Source organism: Pristiophorus japonicus, chromosome 3 (assembly GCF_044704955.1).
Source record: "Pristiophorus japonicus isolate sPriJap1 chromosome 3, sPriJap1.hap1, whole genome shotgun sequence".
Lineage (NCBI taxonomy): Eukaryota > Metazoa > Chordata > Chondrichthyes > Pristiophoridae > Pristiophorus > Pristiophorus japonicus.
The window spans coordinates 71,183,357-71,210,305 of record NC_091979.1 but is presented as its reverse complement, the minus strand read 5'-3'; the positions used below and the strand labels follow the sequence as shown (position 1 = coordinate 71,210,305).

Genomic DNA, 26,949 nt, shown 5'->3' with positions numbered 1-26,949 from the left:
AGCGGGAGTCGAGTCGGGTCGGGAGGAAGCAGGAGCTGGGCATAGGAGGCAGCATTATGCACGCAGCCCCAGTGAGGCCATTCGGCCAGAGCTAGGTGCTGCGTGCTTCGGGCCCCTCCCACAGTTTTGGGCGCCTGGAGCTACTGCACATGCGCGCCCATTGTAGCGTGCATGTGCAGAGGTCCCGGCACTGTTTTCAGCTTGTGCTGCGCCGCACCCGACTCCAGGGGACCTGCAGGGAGCCGGAGAATCTGTAATTTTTTTTTTGGCGCACTTTGTGGCGCGAAAAACGGGCGTCCAGGTCCGGCGCGGCCCAAAACTTCGGCCCATAGATTCTGGTGTTTGGGAGTAATTCTGGTGTTTGGCAATAGTATGGAGAGTAATTCCTATGGTTTGTAGCATGGTGTGATGGAATGTGAGTATAATTTACTAGTTGGTTCTTGGAGTCTAATATTAAAATGGGTAGGAGGGTGAAAGCCAGAGAATGATATTTCTGGTGGCAGGAGATGGCAATGGAAACAGTGCTTAGGTGTGAAGCAGAGGCGTGACCTCGTGTCTTTAAATAAGTGGGAGTTTGGAACATGGTCTGGTTGTACTGTGGGGTACAGCATTGTATCTGCATTGGAGAAAGTCTTGAGCTCCAGCAACATTGAGGGTAGGTGTCAGGATCTGGCAACAGTTGGTGGAGGTTTGTGACCAAGGATAAAGCAGCATTAATTTTTTCAGAGAGGTTAGGTTTTAGGACAACTAGTGAAGAGTGCTGGGATTTGATAGCACTGTAGAGGGAATCTCAGTCTGTTAATACAAGAAGTGGGCTGAATCGGAGTGTACTAGGGAAGTAACTTCCGTGTTCTGGAAGCATTATGGGGTCAGGATCTGGGAGCACTGGTTTGGGGGAATTACAGGATGAGAGAGTACTGGGAGACAGGTCACATCATCAGGAAATAGGGGAAGGAGGTCCTGGGTCCTTGTTCCCAGGCTGTCAGCCAGTTCCTAACCAGAAGCTATTTCTAAGCATAAAAGCACTTTAATAATGTATATTTATTGTAACTGCTTCAACTGTAACAAATTACAATCAGGTAACACTGGTAGTGTCATTAACTGCCCCCCCCCCCCCCCGCCCCGCCCCGCCCCCCCCGCCCCTGCGCGCGATAAGCTTTCTGGATGAACAAAAAGAAAAATTACATATTTTAAATGTTAGAAATTTCAGTTACTGAGGAAAAAAATGGCAGCAGACTTTTTTTCAAAAACTTATTTTGAACAACTCAATCATTTCACCATTCTTTTATTGGCAGGTTCCTCTGACTGGTCAGTTAAGATTGGCTCTTTTTTTAAAAGTTATTAGTTTCTTAGTCGCAGTTTTCTACCCACTTTTGATTTTTATGTTCCCTGCCTCTTCATTTCTAATTTCCTGTTTTAAATCAACATAGCTGGACAGCAAAAGTGTGACAAACAGGAAGTGCAAACAGTAAAAGCTTTCTAAACAGCAGATTTATTACATATCTAGCTAAAGTCTCAGCATTACATACAGTAAGTGATTATCCTGTAACCAATTATGCTTTTATATTAAATGTTTTCATTATCCTTAATGGTTCCTATGGCAGCACTATGATTAGACTTATCTACCTATTCGGCAGATTAACTGAAGTTTATTTTAAAGAAAGGAACTTTTAAATCTACTTTCCCCAAAGTTTTGCTCACTGTTTTACATGGTTTGTTAAATGCTGAAAAGTTGAAGTGTGAGCTATAACTTTATACTCCTCAGAAAAAATGAAGTTTTGCAATTACATAATTTAGTTTTGTATCGGAGACACATTTTTGCAGATATACGACAAGTTTTGCAAATTACTAATTGCTTCATATCAAGTATAACTCAACATTTTTGTGGTAAAACAATTTACACTGATTACGCAAGGATAGTGAAGCGCAGATTGTTTTTATGCAAATTAGATACTGCCAATTTATTTCTGTTTAACATTAGGACAAGATATGGAAAATAATTTAAGCAGAACACATTTTGCCATCTCTGTCAATATCTCTCTAAGTATAATTTAAGAACTTTATTTTGTATCTAGATGAAACATTTATTGGTAATTAATATTGATGCACTAAACTCACATGATGGAATGATGAACTGCGGTTCTGTATTCCCAGCATACCCAAGCTTTGTATACCTGCAAGATAAAAATCAAAAAAGTTATTTAATTTGTTTCACAAACCATTTTTTATTCAAGATGCCTTATTGCTACAACTGTGAAATTAAGAATTCCCTGCTTATCTTCTAGGAAGGAGAGCTTGCAGGACATCTTGTATGGAGCTTAGTAAGAAAATTGAAGAAGAATTAGCCACGGTAGTATAAATAAAATAAAATAAAATCAAGAAAGATTGAGACCACATAAGCCCATCAGGGGACAAGCTTTTTCCTGCGTCGTATCCAAGAGCAGAGCTCAAGAGTTGTTAAGGGAAAAGACAATCAACGACAGTTTCAGAGATTTGCAACATGGATAAAACCTTGGGCCAGCTAAACTTACTGATTGATGCTCTCTTCTCTATTAAAAAATGTTGGTGGTCTTGCATTCTTGGTCCTTCCCTAAGCCCTCTTTACTTTCAAAAAAAAATTGCTGTACTCCAATATCTGCCTGCCCTCTTACTGGATCTCTCATGTGTCAGTTTACAGATTTAGTAACATTAACAGATCTCCTTTGGCATTGCTCATTGTAACTTTAAAGGAACAGAGATGTTACGAGATCTGAGAGCAGTGAGAAGTAGGCCTGCAAATACTGGGGTAAGATCTCAGCTCTGGAAGTATTTTAAGGAAGGGTCCCAGGAACATTAGAGATGGATATTCTACAAACATTAGATGTTTCCTACAGCTCTGGAATCAAGGAGCCCTGGCAGAGGGGGAAAGAGACAAAATCTGGCAGTATTGGGTGTTGTTGGGATCTGATAAATTTTTTTTGGGGGTGGGGGGGTGGGGTGGGGGTGGATTTATTAGTCTCATCAGGAAGGAGATGTCAAAGGGAATAGGTACCAAACTGCTCAAGGTCCATTTTCAAACAACAGACCCAAGCCCCTCTCCAGGTCAGTCTCCTCCCCTGATGAATGCACAAGCCTTTGTGTATCCTCAGGTACCTATACCACCACTTTCTCTATTGTCAGCCACTTACTGTCCTTAGATACCTCCTTTGGAGCATGTAAGCCTAAATTTTCTGCTTCTTTATATTAATGGTCAGAACATCAAAGGCAGGGAGCGCACAATTTCCTGATATGCACTCCCAATATGCTCGAAAAGGACAGAGGCTAGAAATGTAATACATTATTGCAGAAATTGCAGTCGGAGGCTTCCCACAGGCAGATGCCTCCGACCTGAAAAAAAATCCACAAACTTACCTGGTGGTCTGGGAGATTCAGAGACATGCGCTCCTGGGTCTCTACACTCAGAGACCCACGTATCCCATGGGCGTAGGCGTTTCGCAAGCGCCCCTAAGACCACGTGGACCGGCCCAACCAAAGTATTGGTATTCCCATTCATACGTGCAGTGAGTTCCGTATATATAGAATGGGAATACCCCAAAATATACACACTTAAAATAAATGTTAAAAATCATTTAAAATTAATAAAAATGGAATATTTAACAAAATATTTTTGAAAAATAAATTTACACAATTTAAAGGGTCTTAAAAATAAATGTACCTTATTTCACAGGTTTTAAATTATTGAGAAAATGTGTGCGTGTCCTTTAAAAGTTTTACGCTGATAAAAGCAGGAATAAGAATTTCACGGCCATTCGCTGGGCAAATAGCCCAACTCACCGCCAGTGAATGCCCATTTATTAGATGAATGTGTTTATTTCTACTAACTGTATGGCAGCCGTTTCTCTGATTGGTCCCCTTGGAGGATAAGCCACACCCTGAAGTTTCTCTGGAATGTGTAAATGGAAGCACCCAGCCTATCTTTGCACATTGTAACATTATCCATTTTGACTTCAGAAATCAGAAAGGACACATCCCTCCCCCAGCCAAAGTCCCTTCTCCAAGCACAAGCCCAACCTTATCCCGCCCCCACCCAACCACCTCCCCGTGCCTTTCTCTCTCCACCCCGCCCCCCACGCAAGGCTCTCTCTCTCCGCCACCCCACCCCCCCCTCCTCTTCAAGGCTCTCTTCCCCCCTCCCAAAAGCTGTCTCTCTCTTTCCCCCCCTCCAAGGCAAGTTCGCTCTCGCTCTGTCCCCCCTCCCTCCAAGCTTAGAGGCTCTCGGTCAGAGGCTCAGGGCTGCAGGTGGCTCAGTCGGACAAGGTGGTGTTCAGGTCCCACTTCTGGTTCTGATTTCAGGCATTTGGTTGGGAGGAGCAGATGGAGGACTCGAACTGAAAAGAGTTAGTAGAAATGGCGCCCGGGGGCCAGAGTCGGGGAGGACGCATGCGGAGATGCGGTTAGTACAAATAGTTACTCTGTATGAAGAGACGTACGATCTGTGAAGAGGATTCTTTTTGGTGCATGTGGGACCCCTATGGGCACTGTACACCTCTTATGTGCCCGTAGGGGCCGCGAATTCAGTTCCATGACTTAGTTTGCTGACTTCTTGTTTCCAATAAACAGAAATAAAAAATCTTGATGCTCAAATATTTATAATTTTGTTTCCAGATTTTCAAATATATAAAAAATTCTGTAAGCTTCAAGTTTATAGGAGATTTTTAATTGCATTTTCAATAGCAATAAACAGCAATCTAGGAGAAATTTGTTTGTTTCTGTCAAGAAAACCAGGATCACAGATCCTGCTGTTCACAGATGGTACATGTCCGATCAGTTCATAATAGAAGTCAGCATTAAAGCTGAGACTTTAGAAGACGAAGGTCTTTAAATAAAAACTTTAATAAAAAAGATAAAACATAATTCAATTAGTAAATTTAATCATGTTATGTGAATTAAAATTTCACTTGTTTGAAAATTGTAAATTTCAATTGGTGTAATTTAATTGGTTCATTACCAGCAACAGGTAACATATCCACGGCATAACTAAAACCGCTTATTTCCACCTCCGTAACATTACCTGTCTCCGCCCCTGCCTCAGCTGTTCTGCCGCTGAAACCCTCATCCATGCCTTTGTTACCTCTAGACTTGACTACTCCAACACAGTCCTGGCTAACCTCCCACATTCTACACTACGTAAACTTTAGGTCATCCAAAACTCAGCAGCCCGTGTCCTAACTCGCACCAAGTCACGATCACCCATCACCCTTGTGCTCGCTCCCGGTTAAACAACGCATCGATTTCAAAATTGTCATCCTTCTTTACAAATCCCTCCATGGCCTTGCCCCTCCCTCTATCTGTAATCTATTTCAGCCTCACGACCCCATGAGATATCTGTGCTCCTCAAATTCTGCCCTCTTGAGCATCCCTGATTAAACTGCTGAACAATCAGTGGCCGTGCCTTCAGCTGTTTGGGCCCCAAGCTCTGGAACTCGCTGCCTAATCCTCTCTTTCCTCCTTTAAGATGCTCCTTAAAACCTACCTCTTTAACCAAGCTTTTGCTCATCTGCCGCAATTTCTTCTTGTGGCTCAGTGTCAAATTTATCTGTTTTGTCTTATAACACTCCTGTGAAGCATCTTGGGACGTTTTACTACATTGAAGGTGCTATAAATAAAAGTTGTTGTTGTTGTTGGACATTCCCAGGAGTGTTTACCTAAGCAATTTCAGTGAAATACTGATATAGCACTACAACCGGAAATAGTGACAACAGGAAGCAAGATTGATAGGCAACTGGCATGTACATAAAGATTTTTAAAGAAAATACAGGTGATAGGTGCCCACAATTCAATGAATAAAAATGTAAATGCTTTCAGCAGCATCTCCGCAGTACCCTTTTTAGAAACTTGGGGCCCAAGTTTCCACATGATTTGCGCCTGATTTTTAGGAGCAACTGGTGGAGAACGGACTATCTTAGAATTCGCAATTCTCCACATTTTTTTTTCTGCAGTTCTAGTCAGGTAGAACAGTTCTACTTTGGAACAGAATTTTTTCTTCAAAAGGGGGCGTGTCCGGCTACTGACGCCTGATTTAAAATTTTCCAGTGAAAATGTACTCCAAACTAAAGTAGAATGGAGCAAGTGAAGATTTTTGTAGAACTGAAAAAACCTGTTCTACACATTAAAAAATCAGGTGCAGGTTACAAATCAGGCGTCCAGAACGAGGTGGGGGGGGGGGGGGGGGGGGGGGGGGAGGGGGAGGGAAGGGAACTCATTAAATTCTACAATCAATCCTTATTTATACTTATACAAATAAATCCAACCTGAATAAACATTTATAAGCAAGGAAATGATTAAATAAACCATCTTCCTACCTGTGTGAAAGTGCTTCAGCCAGGAAGAATGGTGCAGCAAGCCTCACAAAACGAGGGAGCCGACCGAACGCGGGCAGGAGGGGGGAGGCGGGAGGGAGCCGACCGAACGCGGGAGGGGGGGTGGGGAGGGAAGGGAGCCGACGAACGCAGGCGGGCGGGAGCCGACCGAACGCGGGAGGGGGGCGGGGGGGAGAGGGAGGCAACGAACGCGGGCGGGCGGGAGCCGACCGAACGCGGGAGGGGGGCGGGGGGGAGAGGGAGGCAACGAACGCGGGCGGGCGGGAGCCGACCGTACGCGCGGGGGGGGGGGAGGGAAGGGAAGGGATCCGACGAACGCGGGCCGACCGAACGAAGGGGGGGGGGGGGGGGGGGGGAGTCGACCAAACGAGGGCGGGAGCCAACCAAACGCAGGTGGGGGGGGGGGGGGGGGGAAAAGAGAGGGAGCCGACCGAACGCGGGGGAGGGGAGGATAGGGAATGGAGCCATTCCAGACCGCTGGCGGGAAAGAGAGAAGGCTACAGGAAGCCTCAGAAATTGAGGAGCCATTTCCTGACGGCAAAAGGCGGAGGTCGTCGGGAAACGGCTGCCTCAACTTTGAGGCTTCCTGCAGCCTTCTCACTGCTACAAGAAGCCTCTGCGCTGATGGCAATGTACTTTTATTAAAAATGTTTTTTAAACTAAACAGCTGCAAAGAACTACAAAAATGGCCGAGTGCCAATGTTTTTTTCACACTGAGCATGCGCGAACGCTCCAACGCGCACGTGCAGCGTTGCCGGCAGGAAAAAAACTAATTTAAATAGTACCCGCCCCCTCCCACTTACAAAATCGGCGCGAGTGTAGGCTCCGCCCCCCCCCTGCACGCTGCGCCAGGCAGACAAGGAGCTGCAGAACGCTCCAGAATCGCGATTTTATTTTTAGGCGCGAAAAACGGGCGCCCAGCTCGGAGGGGCGCCCGTTTTTTTTCTTGTGGAAACTTGGACCCTAAATGACTGATGAATGGAGACATGCAGACTATTGGCTAGAGGCCCTTTCACAACTTTCATCCACTTTTGGGAGAGCGGTGCGTGCTATTGTCCCACTTTTACATTTAGTCTGCCCAATGTGCAACAATTGCTTTGCCACAGTTTTCTATTTATTTTTCTCGCTCATTCGGTCCCAGACACAGATTTTTTATTCGATTCTCGGTAATCAAAATCTTATTTTTTTTCAACTGTGTCAATTTAATATGCATTTCAGCTATTTCTAATGGTAACTAATTTCCTTTAGTATGCCATGCTATTCCAGCCCCATGCATGCCACTGCACCTGTGTTTGTATTACAAAAACCAGCTCCTTTATTCCAACAGCAGAATTGTAAATCCACATTTCCAATCCAGCTTGTTTACATAATAGAGGGAGACTACATCTCCCTGTCAGCTGCACTCAATGTAGAAGCAGCTTAGAAGAAACTGAGTCAGTATCAAGCGGCTGAAATGTCAACAGAAATTGTAATTACAGAAGAAATTGTCATGTTCCCTGTTAATAATCATGGCAGGGGAAGGGAAATAAGTACAAGTCTCATCCCTAGTAAATTTTCTATTTACATTACAGTATCACGGTCCACAATAGGATGGATTCTGATCTCTGCTGAAATGGATGGGGCAGCCAGCCAAAGACAAAACAACTGGAAGACCTAAAATGGCAGCTTTGCAAAATGCTTCCTTTTCACTACCACGATTGGAAATCTCAATTTAAAAAAAAAAAATTTAAAACATGAAGTGCTTCAGTTTAAAAGTACTTCCATGTCCCATGGTGATGCAGCTCCTTAAAAACATTTCATCTGTGTGCACATCAATTACTAAAGTGGTTTGCCAGCGTTTCAGGCGGACTTTTGCAAACATTTCTGAAGAGGGCTCTTTGACGGCTTAAAAACTAAATGATGTGGTGCAATATTGAGCCAAGATCAAGTAGGCCAGTCCCAATCCTGATCTGTGAAAAGTCTCCCTATTCCTGATTTTTAAACAATGACCATTGCTGCCACACATATGGTTGTAAGGACTAAGCCAGAATATGACTCATCTGTGAAGCCTCCATCGTTGAAATAGGCTACGAACACTCATATTCTAGCTTTACACAGCAGCCATTTGGGCAAGTTACTGGAGAATATCAATCAATTCGGGCACATGACAAAAAAGGGGGGCAGAGGGGGAAGAGAGGGAAATACTTAACACAAGTAGCTCACTTATACTACACTCATTCTTTACCCATAGCATACAAGTGTTTCTCACTACCTCAATGTTATAACAATTGTCATCATCTATTTGCTTTAGGAGAATGTGGCAAATGACACAGTATTAGACGAAGCCACTTCAACACTGCCAGAGGTCAACTGTCCTTCCAACTGCAGTGAGCATCTCCTGCTAATCTCCAAGGGCTCAATTTTCCAGGGTCATTTGCGGATTTTTTTGGCGCACGCCGTTTTTTCTGGCGTAATTATTTAAGTCAAAGTTTCCCCCTGGAATCTGCACCAGTGTAACTGCTTTAGTTATGATTTTTCTAGGTTAGGATTTTTTGACGTCTTGTCTGCACCAGTTTTCAGCATTTTTTCAGTTTGACCAAAAATGTTTTATCCAAGGTCGGCATATCTGGCCGCTCCCGAAAAACCTTCTGGTGCGTTAACACAAAACAGCGCACATTGAAAAATTGGCACTGAAAGACGCCATTGTTTTTCATCGAAGTTTTTGGAGGGAATCTTTAACACTTGAAGTATCTGTAATAAAGTTAAACTTTTTTTTTTAACCTTTCAATGGGGTACATGGAAGTTTCTTGGATTTCTGAAGTTTTCATTTTTTTTTTTTTACACACACACCACCACCCAGCATCTTCAAGCAGGGCTGGAGAGTCATAGAATCGGCCCCGCGCCCAGACACGGGCTCGGCTGGAAAATAAGCCCAGGAGGAAGGGGAAAAGAGGTGGCGAGATCAGAAGGCTTCTGCACTGAGCTGGGGAGGGAGGTAGCGATTGAAAGGCTGCAGCACTAGGCACAAGACTGCAATGAGTTTGGGGGGGGGGAGAAAAAGAGAAGTCCACCCATACAGACTGGGGAGAGAGAACAAAGAACCTGTCCTGTCTGCTGTGTTAATAATGGAACAAATGAAAACGATTCAGATTTAATGTAAAATATATTTTATTCAAAAGTTTAACAAACAGTTCTTGTACTTAAACAAAATTATTCTTGTGTCAAATTTTAAAGGTTTCAGTTACAATCACTTACAAACTCGAAGATCACTTAAAAACATTTAAACTAGTAAATTTACATAACTTACAAAAATCTTTTAATTTGAGAACAGTTTCAACAGTAACAACAACAACAGCAAAGAAAGGCTGCACCCATCTCTCCTCCACCTTATTCTAAGATCGCCTGCAGTGTTTGATCTTGGCGACTCCACTATCCTTGTCCGCAGGCGGTGGCGCAGTGTTTCTGGGATTGATACCAAGCTTATTTCTAAGATCTCGGGTAGTGCGCAACCTGTTGAGGGGTGGGTGCAATGTGGAGGGGCCCAGCTTGGGGCTCTTCAGAGGCTGGTGTGGGAATTGGAGTGGGAGTGGCAGTTGATTCCGTCAACGGGCACGGGGTCTGGACGTGTTCCCTTATCGCAGCAGCAAACTCCAACATGCCGCCCCTCATGCGCCCTGACAGTGTCTCAATGACATGCAACATTCCCTCCCTCATGTTGAGCAAAACTGTCCCAACTACCTGTGACATTCTCTCCCTCATGTTCAGTGATGGTGTTTGCACCAGCTCTGACATTCCCTCTCATGGTCACGGACGTCGTTCCCATTTCTCGTGAGATTGCTGTTACTTCTCCCGACAGTCCCGCTACCTCATCACCCACCCCACTGATGGTGTCCAGGATTGATCGCATAAGGTCAATGCTCTCTCCACTCATTGCCATCATCTGAACCACATCTGTTAGATCCTGCGCCTCAGGTGAACGCTGTCGAGCTCTCCTTCCCCCCCACAGATGTGGCACTGGGACCAGCAGCCTCGGAAGGTGGGGCCCTGGGTGTGCCTCGCTGCACCCCACCAGCAGCCTCGGATGTTAGGAAACCATGGAATATCCCACAAGTATTCAAACCACTAGTCACGGGAGGGGCTGGCACTTCAATGGGTGGCACCTGCACCTCCACCAAAGTCAGCAAAACAGTGGGGGTGTCATCCATCTCCTCCCCCTCACCCCCATGCTCTTGGTCTGGAGGGTGGGATTGGAAGATGTTCTCCTCTTCAGGCTCCTCCTCATCTGAAACAACTACTGCCTAGTCAGGGTTGGTCTCAAGTTCTGCAAAATATAACAGAACACAGACAAATGGTTAACAACAGAGGAGGGGGGACAAGGTGGCATGAGTAGGCTCACACAGCGCAGGCTAATTTGTAGGACCATGTTGAATGATAGCACATTGCATCAACCGAAGCGTAGCTGACAGAGACATCCCCAGGATGTTTCCACTGATAGGAGACGAGAACTAGAGGGTATAATCTTAGTTTTAAATGTGCAGCCCCTTATTCTAAGATGAGAAATTCTTCTCTGAGGGTTGTAAATCTGTGGAATTCGCTGCCTCAGAGAGCTGTGGAAGCTGCGACATTGAATAAATTTAAGACAGAAATAGGCAGTTTCTTGAACAATAAGGGGTTATGGGGAGCGGGCAGGGAAGTGGACCCGAGTCCATGATCGGATCAGCCACGATCGTATTAAATGGCGGAGCAGGCTCAAGAGGCCATATGGCCTACACCTGCTCCTATTTCTTATGTTATGAACCAAAGCATAGCTACAAGAGACCCATCATTCGGCGGGAGTTCATCGTCGGAGAGGAGGTGGAACGGGTATCCAGGGAGGCCTACAAGAGGCCCGCTGGTGCAGCTGCAGCAGGGAGGCAAAAAAGTAGAAAGAAATCGAAAGGTGACGTCACAGCCAAGGGGATAAGTGATTGGTAAGTAGTTTTTCTTTTCCAGTAAGTAACCTTTTAGCATTGTTGTTGCCAAATTAAGTTAATCTAGGGGTTAGTCATGGCAGGAGAGCTGGGACATATATTATGCTCCTCCTGTACTATATGGGAAGTCAGGGACACTGGACTACGTGCACGGGAAGTTTATCCGCCTGCAGCTCCTGACAAACCACATTGTGGCACTGGAGCTGCGGGTGGATTTACTCTGGAGCATCCACGATGTTGAGAATGACGTGAATAGCACATTTAGCGAGTTGGTCTTACCGCAGGTAAAGGGTACATAGCCAGATAGGGAATGGGTGACCAGCAGGAAGAGCAGTGCAAGGAAGGTAGTGCAGGGGTTCCCTGCGGTCATCCTCCTGCAAAACAGATACACCGCTTTGGGTACTATTGGGGGGCGGGGGATGACTCATCAGGGGAGAGCAGCAACAGCCAAGTTCATGGCACCGTGGGTGGCTCTGCTGCACAGGAGGGCAGGAAAAAGAGTGGGAGAGCTATGGCGATGGGGAATTAGTTTGTAAGGAGAATAGACAGGCGTTTCTGCGGCCGCAATCGAGACTCCAGGATGGTTGTTGCCTCTCTGGTGCAAGGGTCAAGGATGTCTCGGAGCGGGTGCAGGATATTCTGAAAAGGGAGGGTGAACAGCCAGTTGTCGTGGTGCATATAGGTACCAACGATATAGGTAAAAAAAACTGGATGAGGTCCTACGAGATGAATTTAGGGAGCTAGGTGCTAAATTAAAAAGTAGGACCTCAAAAATAGTAATCTCAGGATTGCTACCAGTGCCACGTGCTAGTCAGAGTAGGACTCGCAGGATAGCTCAGATGGATACGTGGCTTGAAGAGTGGTGCAGAAGGGAGGGATTCAAATGGGGGAGGTGGGACCAGAACCAATGTCCTCAGGGGAGTGTTTGCTAGTGCTGTTGGGGAGGAGTTAAACTAATATGGCAGGGGAATGGAAACCTATGCAGGGAGACAGAGGGAAATAAAATGGAGGCAGAAGCAAAAGATAGAAAGGAGAATAGTAAAAGTGGAGGGCAGAGAAACCCAAGGCAAAAAACAAAAAGGGCCACATTACAGCAAAATTCTAAAGGAGCAAAGTGTGTTAAAAAGGCAAGCCTGAAGGTTCCGTGCCTCAATGCGAGGAGTATTCGGAATAAGGTGGACGAATTAACTGCGCAGATAGCAGTTAATGGATATGATGTAATTGGCATCACGGAGACATGGCTCCAGGGTGACCAAGGCTGGGAATTCAACATCCAGGGGTATTCAACATTTAGGAAGGATAGACAGAAAGGAAATTGAGGCGGGGTGGCGTTGCTGGTTAAAGAGGAAATTAATGCAATATTAAGGAGGGACTTTAACTTGGATGATGTGGAATCGGTATGTATGAAGCTGCCGAATACCAAAGGGCAGAAAACGCTCGTGGGAGTTGTGTACAGACCACCAAACAGTAGTAGTGAGGTTGGGGACAGCATTAAACAAGAAATAAGGGATGTGTGCAATAAAGGTACAGCAGTTATCATGGGCGACTTTAATCTACATATTGATTGGGCTAACCAAACTGGTAGCAATGCGGTGGAAGATGATTTCCTGGAGTGTATTAGGGATGGTTTTCTAGGCCAATATGTTGAGGAACCAACTAGAGATTGAGTAGACTGGGTCTTTACTCGTTGGAGATCAGAAGGATGAGGGGTGATCTTATAGAAACATTTAAAATAATGAAAGGGATAGATAAGATAGAGGCAGAGAAGTTTTTCCACTGGTCGGGGAGACTAGAACTAGGGGGCACAGCCTCAAAATACGGGGGAGCCAATTTAAAACCTAGTTGAGAAGGAATTTCTTCTCCCAGAAGGTTGTGAATCTGTGGAATTCTCTGCCCAAGGAAGCAGTTGAGGCTAGCTCATTGAATGTATTCAAGTCATGGATAGATATATTTTTAACCAATAATGGAATTAAGGGTTACAGGGAGCAGGCGGGTAAGTGGAGCTAAGTCCACGGCCAGATCAGCCATGATCTTGTTGAATGGCGGAGCAGGCTCGAGGGGCTAGATGGCCAATCCTGTTCCTAATTCTTATGTTCTTATGTATATGGCTGGACTGTCATATGAGGAGAGACTGGATCAACTGGGCCTTTATACACTGAATTTAGAAGGATGAGAGGGGATCTCATAGAAACGTATAAGATTCTGACGGGACTGGACAGGTTAGATGCGGGAAGAATGTTCCCAATGTTGGAGAAGTCCAGAACCAGGTGACACAGTCTAAGGATAAGGGGTAGGCCATTTAGGACTGAGATGAGGAGAAACTTCTTCACTCAGAGTTGTTAACCTGTGGAATTCCCTGTCGCAGAGAGTTGTTGATGCCAGTTCATTGGATATATTCAAGAGGGAGTTAGATATGGCCCTTACGGCTAAAGGGATCAAGGGGTATGGAGAGAAGGCAGAAAAGGGGGACTGAGGGAATGATCTTATTGAATGGTGGTGCAGGCTCGAAGGGCCGAATGGCCCACTCCTGCACCTATTTTCTATGTTTCCATTTAACCCGTTTAGTACTTAACATTTAGCAAAACCAAACTGTGGAATTTGCAGGACTTACCCTCTCCCTTGAATGTTTGCCCAGCTTGTGCAGTGGTGGTTGCTTTTCTCCAGGCATGACCCATCAAAACAACTACCCTCTCTTCCAAGGGTGTCAATGGGCGCAGATTTGCTGGGCCTCCTCCTGTTCGAGTTCTTTCCCTTTTATTATGTGCCACCTTCCTCTGCAAAGATGAAAATGCAACTTTTTAAAGAGAGGGTATCTTTCTGCTGGTGGGACATATATAGCTGGTCACATTTACAATTGCAATTCCATTGAATAAATGAAAATATTACTCACACTAACTACTTGACCAAGGTCCTATCACTTCTTTTTACACTGGCCTGCAGATCTCGTGGTGGTCACCAATGCGCAGTAATCTTCTGCAACTTAGTTCCAGCGTTTCTTCATTTCTTTAAGTGGAACTTTTGTGTGACTTCTGCTGGTGTCCAGCTCCTGCTATCTGTTCTCAATCACAGTAACTGGTGCCTCCACTTCATCCTGCAAGAAATTCTTGGTCTTTGCACCGCGTTGCATCTTGTGCTGCTGCACGACCGAATTTTCCAATGCACTCCTTTTCACACACACAACTGGCTCTTTAAAAATAGCCGATTGCCTACCCGGAGTTGTACTGCGCATGCGCGTCCATTGAAATAACGTCAAAAACTTCACTTTTTTTTTTTAAATAGCGCATGCGCAGAAGGTGCGGCATCATTTTTTTGGCACAGACAGCAGGCTCTGTGGCCCCCCCCCCCGCCAAGGCGACTGGACACACTGCACGGCGCCAAATTTGAATGATACATTGGGGAAACTTCGGCAAAATATTTCTGGTACGATTCTGGCCTAGAAAAATAGGCGTAACTCTGGCAATACGCCAGAAAACGGGCTTGGCCAAAAATAAGCCCCAAGACTTGGGCACAGAAACGTTTCACTGCTGATCATTTGCTCCCAGCACTCCTCTGTGCATTAAAAATGAACAGCGGAAAAGTGCTTTAAGCCAAGACTCTGCAACCAAGCCACATCAACCCAAACCACATTTTCAAGACAAAAGACAGGCATGATATTTTGGGTGTGCATCCCATGATATTTCAGTTGGACACCCTTCAGAAGATGAAAGGCACACAGCCAAAGCACCACAACCTTTCTTTACTCTTGAAAATGTGATTTGGGTAGATTACGTAGACTACTCTTGGCTTTCATTGAAGTAATGAAGCCTACACATCCTGTCATAACCTGTGTTTTCTTTTTTGTATTTTTGAAATTTCCTGTTTTTTTTTAAATTTAAGATTTCCAGCATTTGCAGTTTTGTTTTACCTCACATTTGCAACCCAATCAGGTGCCATTCACCTTTTTAAGTTTTAATACAGAAATTCCCAACTTAAAGGGTCACATTTATAATCGTTCAACCTTGAAGATGATACTAAATTATTAGATTTTAATAATGTTAACAAAACTAGTAATATTAACACAGGTAAACATATTCTTTTAGAAAGAATTAAGAACTTGAAAATAGATATAGCAGTAAGCCCCTCGCCTGCATCTTTAATAGCTTGCTACATTCTGAAATGGTTCCAATAGACTGGAAGGCTCATGTAGTTCCCATCTTTAAAAAAGTTAACAAGACAGACCTGGGTAACTATAGGCCTATTAGTTTAATCTCAGTAATAGGCAAGATGCTTGAAGGAATTATTCAGGAGCAATACATGAATACCTGAATAGAGAAGGACCTATTAGGAACACCCAACATGACTTCATAAAAAAAGTAATGTCTTACAAATATAATTGTATTTTTTTGAAGTTACAAAGTTGGTATATGAAGGAAGTCCAATAGACATTGTCTACCTAGATTTTCAAAAAGCTTTTTATAAGGTACCGCACAATAGTCTTTTCTATCAGATTGAAGCCTCTAGTGTTAGTGGTAATATATTGAGATGGATTGAGAACTGGCTGGCAAGAGATAGGCAAAAAGTAGTTTTCGATGGATTTGGATCTGTTTGGAGACCAGTCACGAGTGGTGTCCCACAGGGATCAGTGTTGAGACCTTTGCGCGTTACTATTTTTATTAATGTTCTGCATGTAGGTCTTGGAGGCACAATCTGCAAATTTTCAGATGATACTAAGATCTGTGCGAGTGTTAGAACCGTAGATGATGACTCGTTTGCTTCAGGCAGATCTTAATGTGTTGGAAGAGTGGGCTCAAGACTGGAAAATGATGTATTACTCAGATAAATGCATGTGGGCAGGGCAAATATACAACATTCATACACCCTTCAGGGAAAGGCATTAAAGATGGAGGAGACAGAAAGATATTTGGTCATTCTAGTGCATACATCCTTAAAGGTACATGGGGCAATGCCATATCGCGATAGCTAGAGCAAATAGGGTGTTGGGGTGTATCCATAGGACAACTGAGTGGAAGATGAGGCATGCTGTTTTGTCCTTGTACAAGACCTTAGTCAGGCTGAACTTGGAATATTGTGTCCGGTTTTGGTCTCCTCACGTGGTCGGTAATATTGAGGCTTTGGAAAGGGTGCAGAGGAGGGCCACCACACTAATTTCCAGTCTAAAGCATTTTAGTTATCAAGATAGGCTAAAAGAGTTGGGACTCTACACCTTAGACTTAGGGATGATCTGATTGAGGTTTATAAGATAATGATCGAATAGATTGTGTTCCAGCTGACAGTTTATTTCAATTAAATAGGTTAGGCAGGACCACGGATCACAAATTTAATGTGTAAGGCTCGATCTAGGTTAAATGTCAGGAGGTGGTTCTTTTCCCAGAGAATAGCGGACCTCTAGAACAGTCTATCGTCTCGTGGCGGACACAGACTCGCTGAATTCATAAGAATATAAGAAATAGGAGCAGGAGAAGGCCATACGGTCCCTCGAGCCTGCTCCGCCATTTAATACGATCATGGCTGATCTAATCATGGACTCGGGTCCACTTCCCTGCCCGCTCTCCTTAACCCCTTATCGTTCAAGAAACTGTCTATTTCTGTCTTAAATTTATTCAATGTCCCAGCTTCCACAGCTCTCTGAGGCAGTGAATTCCACAGATCCACAACCATCAGAAGAAATTTCTCCTCATCTGTTTTAAATGGGCGGCCCCTTATTCTAAGATTATGCCCTCTAGTTCTAGTCTCCCCTATCAGCGGAAACATCCTCTCTGCATCCACCTTGTCAAGCCCCCTCAATCTTATACGTTTCGATAAGATCACCTCATTCTTCAAGAGCTGGATTTGTTTCTAGCTGGGACAGAGCTCACCTCTTACAGAGGTTGGCACTTCTAGGGACCTCGAGTCTTGTCGCCGAGAGCATGCAGAAAGCAAGTGCAGTCAGCGGAAGGAGCGTGTGGCAAACTAGACTCCCCATCCACCCTTTCCTTCAATGACTGTCTGTCCCACCTGTGAGACTGTAATTCCTGTATTGGACTGTACAGTCACCAAAGAACTCACTTTGAGTGGAAGGAAGTCTTCCTCAATTTTGAGAGATTGCCTATGATGATGATGACTACTTCAGGGGCAGAGTAATCTCCTGGACTAGTTTTGATCGCTTAGATGGGCGAGAGGGGAATTTCTCAGATTGAATTTCCCCACATTGGCCTGGTTTTTATCTGTTTTTTTGCCTCTTCCAGGCGATCACATGGTTTCGGGTGGGGTGGATTGCAGATGTTGTAATACACAATTGACAGAGGCAGGCTCGATGGACCAAATGATCTTTACCTATCTGCCATTGTTCGTACGCTCGTAAGCATTACTTAAATCCAAGAGTCAATCCGTTTCAGCAGTGTAAGTATAAAAAGTGTACATATATAGTCGCCCTTTATATGCTCACAACTGAAAAATCATACATCTTCTAACATCAGGTAAATTGAGTGCAATACCAAGATTCTTGATTTTATGGATTAGCGACAAAGGAATTAACCGCACAAAATAGTTAACCTATAGTGGTAAAGTAATAAAGTATCTTTTTAAATTAAAGACAAATATCAGCAATAAATGTATTTCGTAAACTGGGATACGATAAATACAAATGTAAATTCCTCCCTACAGAAAACAGAACAAAACTTGCCTGAAACATAAGCCAAAATACCAAACCTGTCAGAGCAGGCTCTGGTGTAGTTGGTATGACTATCCACATTAATAAATATGGATATAATCATAACTAGAATTCAACATCTACACTCTATCCTTGCTAAAGCCAAACTTGTGTGGTCAAACTGAATTTGTATCTATTCTGAATGGTGAAAATTCAGTAATAACAACCTCATATAAACCATTTACTACACTATTGCTGATCCTGGCATGTTCGTAACCAGGTTTTCTTTATACGATGCATACACCTTTTTCTTCGCTATCAGAAGTATTGCATATAGTATTTGCTTCCTGCAAATTTTACACTTACTTTCTATTAAATTTATCACATCAAAATTGGTGATAACAGCCCTTTTGCTACAAAATTGCATTTATCTGACTCACTATGGGCAATGGCATGGGAAAGTTGCTGGTGGACATTTTATAAAGTTCCCCTCCATCCAACTGCGACCAAGTTCTGTTGTACAAGTTTTTATAAACACAGTAAATAATAGTACTTGCTTAATTCCACACACTTCTTTCAGTTACTAAAGGCATCTTTAAACCTAGATTAACTTTTAAAATATAAACATAGTAGCAGCAATTTACTAAAATTAAAGACAAATTATCAGATATCATGGATTTGGTCTGTCCGTGCTTTCTGCCACACTGTAGCTTAGTATAGCTAAATTGACACAGGGAGTGCATAATTTGTTAAAGAAAATGTTGTTAGAGCACAAAAAGTACCAAAAAAATTAAAACAGTAACAAAATATAAAGTTAAAGTTGGAAAAGTAAAGCAATAACAAAACATTTTGTCTGTATCTACCCATATGTAACAGGTTTTAAACAAGTACAGAGGCAGGGAAAGGGGGGAGGGCAGGAAAGAACAAAAGGGAAGGTCTGTGATAGGGTGGAAGGCAAGAAAGATTAAATGACAAAAGTGGTGATGGTGCAAGGTGAAAGGAGATAGTAAAGAGACAAGTAAAGATTCAAAAAAATGGGTCGCGAGGAGGTGTAAATGGAAATAACAGAATCATCACCAATAGTTGCTGGCCAAAAAATGGGGGCAGAAGTTATGATCTGAAATTGTTGAACTCAATGTTGAGTCTGGAAGACTGTAAAGGCTCAGAGCAAGTATGTTCCCTTAAAGATAAAGGGTAGGAGTAACAAATCTAGATCCCTCTGGATGTCAAGAGGCATACAGGATAGGATAAAGAAAAAAAGGGAAGCTTAGAGCAGATACCGAGGGCTCATAGAAAACATAGAAAATAGGTGCAGGAGTAGGCCATTCGACCCTGTACCACTATTCAATATCATGGCTGATCATGCAACTTCAGTACCCCATTCCTGCTTTGTCTCCATACCCATTGATCCCTTTAGCCGTAAGGGCCACATCTAACTCCCTTTTGAATATATCTAACGAACTGGCCTCAACAACTTTGTGGTAGAGAATTCCACAGGTTCACAATCCTCTGAGTGAAGAAGTTTCTCCTCATCTCAGTCCTAAATGGCTTATCCCTTATCCTTAGACTGTGACCCCTGGTTCTGGACTTCCCCAACATCGGGAACATTATTCCTGCATCTAACCTGTCCAATCCCGTCAGAATTTTATATGTTTCTATGAGATCCCCTCTCATTCTTCTAAATTCCAATGAATATAAGCCTAGTTGATCCAGTCTTTCTTCATATGTCAATCTTGCCATCCCAGGAATCAGTCTGATGAACCTTTGCTGCACTCTCTCAATAGCAAGAATGTTCTTCCTCAGAGACCAAAACTGAACACAATATTCAAGGTGTGGCCTCACCAAAGCCCTGTACAAGTGTAATAAGACCTCCCTGCTCCTATACTCAAATTATCTCGTTATGAAGGCCAGCATGCCATTTGCCTTCTTCACCACCTGCTGGACCTGCATGCCAACTTTCAATGACTGATGACTGAGATACTGCAGAAACCCTAGAGGAGTATAGAAAGTGCAGAGGTGAAATTAAAAAGCAAACTAGGAAAGCAAAGAGAGGACATGAAAAAATATTGCAAAGTAAAATCAAGGAAAATCCAAAGATGTTTTATAAATACATTAAGAGCAAGAGGATAACAAAAGAGTACTGCCTATAAGAGACCATAAAGGCAACCTCTGTGGGGAGGCAGAAGACATTGGTAAGGTTCTTAATGAATACTTTGTGTCTGTTTCCACAAAAGAGAGGGATGATGTAGACATTACAAATTAGGGAGGAGGATTGTGAAATATTAGATGAAATAAACATAATGAGAAATGAAGTAGTCAGGAGTTTAGCATCTTTGAAGGTGGATAAATCCCCAGGCCATTAAAAGAAGCGAGGGGGGAAATAGCAGAGGCTCTAACCGTCATTTTCCAATCCTCTCTGGCTACAGGTGTGGTGCCGGAGGACTGGAGGACAGCCAACATTGTTTGTTGTTTAAAAGGGGAGAAATGGATAGACCTAGTAATTACAGGCCAGTCAGCCTAATCTCGATAGTGGGAAAATTATTGGAAAAAATTCTGAGGGATAGGATAACTCTTCATTTAGAAAGACACGGATTAATCAAGGACACTCAGCATGGATTTGTTGAGGGAAAGTTGTGTCTGACTAACTTGATTGAATTTTTTGAGGAGGTAACAAGGAGGGTTGATGAGGGCAGTGCCTTTGATGTAGTCTATATGGATTTTAGCAAGGCTTTTAATAAGGTCCCACATGGCAGACTGATCACGAAAGTAAAAGCCCATGGGATCCAAGGCAAAGTGGCAAGTTAGATCTAAAAATGGCTCAGAGGCAGGAAGGGTAATGGTTAATGGCCATTTTTGTGACTGGAAGGATGTTTCCAATGGGGTTCTGCAGGGCTCAGTACTAGGCCCTTTGCTTTTTGTGGTATATATCAATGATTTAGACCTGAATGTAGGGGGTAGGATTATAGTTTGCAGATAATGAAGAAAGCTGTCGACTGCAGGAAGCTATCAATGGACTGGTCTGGTGGGCAGAATAGTGGCAAATGGAATTCAATGCGGAGAAGTGTGAGGTAATGCATTTGGGGAAGGCTAATAAGGCAAGGGAATACACAATAAATGATTTGACACTGAAGTGTAGAGGAACATAGGGATCTTAGAGTGCATGTCCTCAGATCCCTTAAGGTAGCAGGACAAGTAGATAAGGTGGCTGAGAAGGCATACAGGATACTTGCCTTTATTAGCCGAGGTATAGAATATAAGAGCAGGGAGGTTATGCTTGAACTGTATAAAACACTAGTAAGGCCACAGCTAGAGTACTGCGTTAAGTTCTGGTCACATTACAGGAAAGATGTTGCCTGGACTGGAGAATTTTAGCTATTACGAAAAATTGGATAGGCTGGGGTGGTTTTCTTTGGAATAGAGGAGGCTGAAGGGAGAGCTTATTGTGGTGTATAAAATTATGAGGGGCCTCATGTCCCTTAGCAGAGGGATCAATAACCAGGGGGCACAGATTTAAAGTAATTGGTAGGAGATTTAGAGGATACTCGAGGGGAAACTTTATCACCCAGAGGGTGGTGGGGGTCTGGAACTCACTGCCTGAAAAGATGGCAGAGGCAGAAACCCTCATCACATTTAAAAAGTACTTGGATATGCACTTTAAATGCCGTAACCAACAAGGCTACAGCCCAAGAGCTGGAAAGTGAGATTAGGCTGGATAGCTCTTTGTTGACCAAGACGGGCACGATGGGCCAAATGGCCTCCTTCTGTGCAGTAAATTGCTATGAAGTGCCTGATCGAAAGATGTCAAATTGCTGTTCCTCAACAATGTGGCTTCAAAGTATTCTGGTGAAATCTGGAAGCATGTGCTATTACATACAAGCAACATACAAAAGTACTTCCCAGAAATCCAGTTACATTTAAATTGCAGGCGGCTCAACTGAAAAGCTTATAGGAAAAAGTCCAATACCTCAAAAGAATCAAAATAATTTAAGGAAGCGTAGCCCTGTCCTCCACACATACCACTGCAACAAAGCATTTAAGCACGAAGGAACAGACTGTTTAACACCTTTTTCCATCAGATTTTTTTTCATCAGAGTTTTGAATATTTATTCTCTCCAATCTCCCAAGTTTTGATGTATAGCAACAGGCGATTTGTATTTGAACCATTTGTAGAGACTGTGAATCAGTTCACCCAAGCAAAACTCTTCTCATCACATTATATAAATAGATTACAGAGAAAATCATTCATACGAGAGTGCCTGACTTATACCATACTTTTTAACATCACTTACACCCCATTACTGCGTCAAGCTCATGGATATTTGCAAATAAGTGCAATTTAATAAAATGTAGTAATATACTTTGACATACACAACAGAGCATTTCTTGGAGATCAAAATGTACAAATGAAATGTACTTAGATAAGTGACACTTATCTGGGACCACAACAATTTTTTCCTATGTAGATTGAGATATAATATTTAAAGACTGCTTACTTACTTCACAAGTGACAGTTTCACTAACTTTTGAGTCGTATGAGTTGCTGCATACTGCTTAATTATTTACCAATACTTACCATAGTCCATTTAGAGTTTACAGATTTGAAACTTCAAATGTATAAACTAAATACACAATGATTTGTATCGCATTAGAATTATCATGCAATATCCGAAGAATGTTTTTGTATTTCAGAGATATCAAAAACAAGACAAAAGTGTCTCAATTACTATTTGCATTTAAAATTGCTTACATGGAGTTCATGTGGTGTAATCCAAATACATGAGCAGTAAAATGCAAAAGCAACAAAACCATGAGTGGGAAATTGGGTCAGCCCACTCAAGGGGCACAAATTCTCATCATGCATCCTTCAGTAAGTAGCCGAGTACTTGTTCTTGTCGACAGTAGACAGACAGCTGGAAATATTACCTCAAAGCTGCAAACTACAAAAGGTCAGTTTTGTTGTAAAACATCAAATCAAAGAATATTGTTGACTATAGAAACAAGCAAATTTTGTAAGCCATTTATTTTAAAACTACAGACAATTCTCAACCCTTTTTCCTATTGCATATCATGCTCATTGAGGTAAGAAATTATGCATGCTAGCACTGGGAAATGCAAGACTCCCAAGTTACACATAGCAGGGACCAGATGCGGAACAAAGCTTCTACTCGGTTCCAACATGACTCAACCTCAAATGCACCCAGTGTGCATATCTTCATTACCCACGTCAACCATCCTTATGGCCTCTAGTGACTCAGATTGACAATTTATGGACATTCTGTGGGCTGATGCCTACTGGGAACTTGAAGATGTCCCACACATATTATGAAGCCCTCACAGCCACAGAAATGACTTGGGTCCAAATGGTGTTTTGTTCAGATAAGGATCCAGTGATGAAAACAGCATACTAACTAAATCTTCCAGCTTCAAGATAGAAGAACTTAATTTTTCACAAAAGCACCTCATCCCCTACATATTTATATTTTACTAAATTTAAAAATAGTTCTTCACCCAAAAACAGTTCTGACCCATTTTACTGATGCTCTCATCCATTCCAGGCTTTCAGACACAAGCAGGTAGTAACTCTACACTAGATCAGCAAAAAGTACAAATTGAAACTTTAGGGAAAAATATTTTGCAGATCTAATGTGTTACAATGATGCTTACATGGTGGAGGGCAGATTATGCAAACAAATCAGTGTGTTATAGAAACATAGAAAATAGGTGCAGGAGTAGGCCATTCGGCCCTTCGATCCTGCACCGCCATTCAATGAGTTCATGGTTGAACATGCAACTTCAGTACCCCATTCCTGCTTTCTCGCCATACCCCTTGATCCCACTAGTAGTAAGGACTACATCTAACTCCTTTTTGAATATATTTAGTCAACAACTCTCCGTGGCAGAGAATTCCACAGGCTCATCACTTCCTGGGTGAAGAAGCCCCTCCCCATCTCGGCCCCAAATGGCCCACCCCCCCCATCCCCAGACTGTGACCCCTGACTCTGGACTTCCTAATTCTTATGTTCTTATTAATGTTGGGGAACAGGAGTAGGCCACCTAGCCCTTCGACTGATCTGGCCGTGGACTCAGCTCCACTTACTTGGCCGCTCCCCATAACTCTTAATTCCCTCATTGGTTAAAAATCTATCCATCTGTGATTTGAATATATTCAATGAGCTAGCCTCAACTGCTTCCTTGGGCAGAGAATTCCACAGATTCACAGCCTTCTGGGAGAAGAAATTCCTTCTCAACTCGGTTTTAAATTGGCTCCCCCGTATTTTGAGGCTGTGCCCCCTAGTTCTAGTCTCCCCGACCAGTGGAAACAACCTCTCTGCCTCTATCCTGTCTATCCCCTTCATTATTTTAAAGTGTTGGGGCTACCACAAGTCAAACAGTGAGGTGTTTGGTACGCTCCAATAATGTATTTTGCGTATGTACACATCCAAATCATCTGCCAAGAAAAATACACAAATATGCCTACAGATTAAAAAGGCACCAATCATCCATTATACTTGTCTGTCTACACAGCAAAATTCAATACAATGCATACTATCCGGCAGGATAGTTTACATATGCTAGAGTTTATTTCCCTAAAGGCGCTATAATATCCACGTCCGTGACATCAATAGCAAAATTCAACGCTTCATTCAAACATTTCTCATAAATATGAGATTGTTTTGAAAAGCGGAAGTGCAATGTGAAAATCTCAACTTCTCAAACGGTACTCGGGTTATAATATTTAAGACAAATGCAGGATGCATTGAACTTTTATCGTCGGTGCTCGAAATAAAATCAATTGACAATAAAATAAAAGTTTGATCGCCGAAAATCAGTATGTTAATCGCCTTACAAAAAAAAATCCCTTATAAGGAAATTATGTATGAAAGGAGGAAGCGGCTTTGACAACTAGGAAGTTCCTTCGCGCTTGCTCACTCGTGGCCTTTTCCATCACGGTTATTCTGCAAAGATTGATTTATTTAAAGCCAAAAAACGGTCAGAATAAAAACCCCGCCGCGCCTCCCACGGATCTTTTACCGGGGAGTGTGGGGCTGGGACGCAAATTCTGACCCTGCAACGACCGAGGCGATTCACCTGAGGCTTTGAGGTGCAACGGCGCTGACGGAAGGGCGGAGCCGGAGAGCCGCTCCGTTACAGCAGACACACACAGACTGTTGCTGGCACCGACAAACCTGCCCCGCGGTCTCTGGCTCCTCTGGTCAGACCGGAGCCGCCCGGCCCATGGACTTGATTTTCTATTAAAGCCTTTCTGATCCAGGGCGCGGATCTTTATTGGGGTGTGTGTGTGTGTGTGTGAGAGTGAGTGAGAGAGATGAAATGATGTGCGGTCCCTCCACGGCCCGGCAATCCCCACCCTGACACTCGGACCGTCCGCTCCACGGGCAGGAGCCGAGTGTCAGATTGCTGCCCTCAGACCCTCCTCCGCCAACCGCTCGCCGCTTACCCTGTGCCACAGTCCACGACACACGCCGGTAATCTGCCTGCCATTTTCGGGTACTTTTCGCGATGAGACGGGCACCCCCAAAAAAAAAAGAAAAAAAAAAGAGCCGATGCACCGGGAGGCTACCTGACCATGAAAAAGGCGGAACCGTCAGCCGCTCCGAGTCCGAGACACAACTACAACTTCCGCACTGGGGCCAAAATGGCGGACGCCTCCGGGCGTTCAGCTGCCCGTCATCCCGCGGCCCCGCCCCGCAGGTCAACCCAGCCCGATTGGCCCACGTGCCCCACTTTGCCAGCTCGCCCCGCCCTACCAGCCGCTGATTCGCCGATCTCCGAAACGCTCGGTGGGGGTGGTCACCTTCGATGTCAGTCAGTGTGACGTCATGGAACATTGACTGCCAATGTGACTGCGCCCCACACCTTGGCGAGACCTGGTCCACGTGACCCAGTCGGCCCCCTCATTGCATCGCGGGAGTTGTAGTTTTTCTGAAGGGAAAGTTCCGGTAGATTCCTCTTGGGCTGAGGGCAACAATTAAACTACAATCCCCAGAACACCGTGCGCGGACGAGGCCGTCGGTTTGCAATGGTTTAAGGACATCTGACCAGGAACTGCGAGCGAGGGGGGAGGGGTTTCTGTTTACAACATTTCGCCTCCTGGCTGTCACCTTTAATATGTGATATTCTCGTTTACGTTTTCTGCGTAAGTTTGAGTGTCTTTTTGTCCTTTGTTGTGTTTCCCATGATGCTGTTAAACGAACGATATTAGGCGGTTTGGGGATGGTGAATAGTAAGACTGGGTTTTTTTTCTTTGGGGGAGGGCGAGGACGTGTTGGCAGTTAGGTCCAGGTCCAATCTGGCAGAATATTGCGGGGCACCAGGGGACGTTGGCATCTGCTGCTGGCATTAATCTCAGTGGCCAATCGAGTTAAATATGACTGGATTCCATTTTATTGTCATCGATGTGAGTGCAATGCTTATTTTAACCGAGGTGAAATTCAAGCATTCTCCATTAAGAAAGTAACTCTAATTTTTGCTTTTGCAACTTTTTAACCTCTGCCTACCCCTTTCATAGTTGGCATGGAGATTGTCATTTTTCAACATTCTATTGACTCTGGATCAGTTTCTATGGACTGGAGGGTAGCTAATGAAACGCCACTTTTTAAAAAAGGAAGGAGAGAAAACAGGGAATTATAGACCGGTTAGCCTGACATCGGTGGTGGTGAAAATGTTGGAATCAATTATTAAAGATGTAAGAGCAGCGCATTTGGAAAGCAGTGACAGGATCGGTCCAAGTCAGCATGGATTTATGAAAGGGAAATCATGCTTGACAAATCTTCTAGAATTTTTTGAGGATGTAACTAGTAGAGTGGACAAGGGAGAACCAGTGAATGTGGTGTATTTGGACTTACAAAAGGCTTTTGACAAGGTCCCACACAAGAGATTAGTGTGCACATGGTATTGGGGGTAATGTATTGACGTGGATAGAGAACTGGTTGGCAGGCAGGAAGCAGAGAGTGGGAATAAACGGGTCCTTTTGAGAATGGCAGGCAGTGAC

At 43.7% G+C, this 26,949-nt stretch overlaps 2 protein-coding genes across 13 annotated transcripts in view; one reads left to right on the top strand and one right to left on the bottom strand.

Moving 5' to 3' along the window:
• The window catches only part of LOC139259757 (actin-related protein 3), an 86,476-nt gene extending 60,872 nt beyond the window's left edge, over positions 1-25,604 (bottom strand). The window contains exons 1-2 of the mRNA XM_070875458.1: positions 25,396-25,604; positions 2,119-2,174 (exon numbers count right to left, since the gene is read on the bottom strand). Of these exons, the coding sequence (XP_070731559.1) occupies positions 2,119-2,174; positions 25,396-25,439 (100 nt within the window). The 5' untranslated portion in view covers positions 25,440-25,604. The remainder of the gene's footprint in view (positions 1-2,118; positions 2,175-25,395) is intronic.
• A 388-nt stretch (positions 25,605-25,992) lies between these two features.
• LOC139259755 (solute carrier family 35 member F5-like) overlaps positions 25,993-26,949 on the top strand; it is a 205,733-nt gene continuing 204,776 nt past the window's right edge. For 11 of the 12 annotated variants that reach the window (XM_070875446.1, XM_070875455.1, XM_070875454.1 and 8 more), the window contains exon 1: positions 25,993-26,094. The gene's annotated coding sequence lies outside the window, so the exon portion shown is untranslated. Of the gene's footprint in view, positions 26,095-26,154; positions 26,356-26,949 lie in introns of those variants that run through there. The other variant, XM_070875445.1, reaches the window with a different exon arrangement.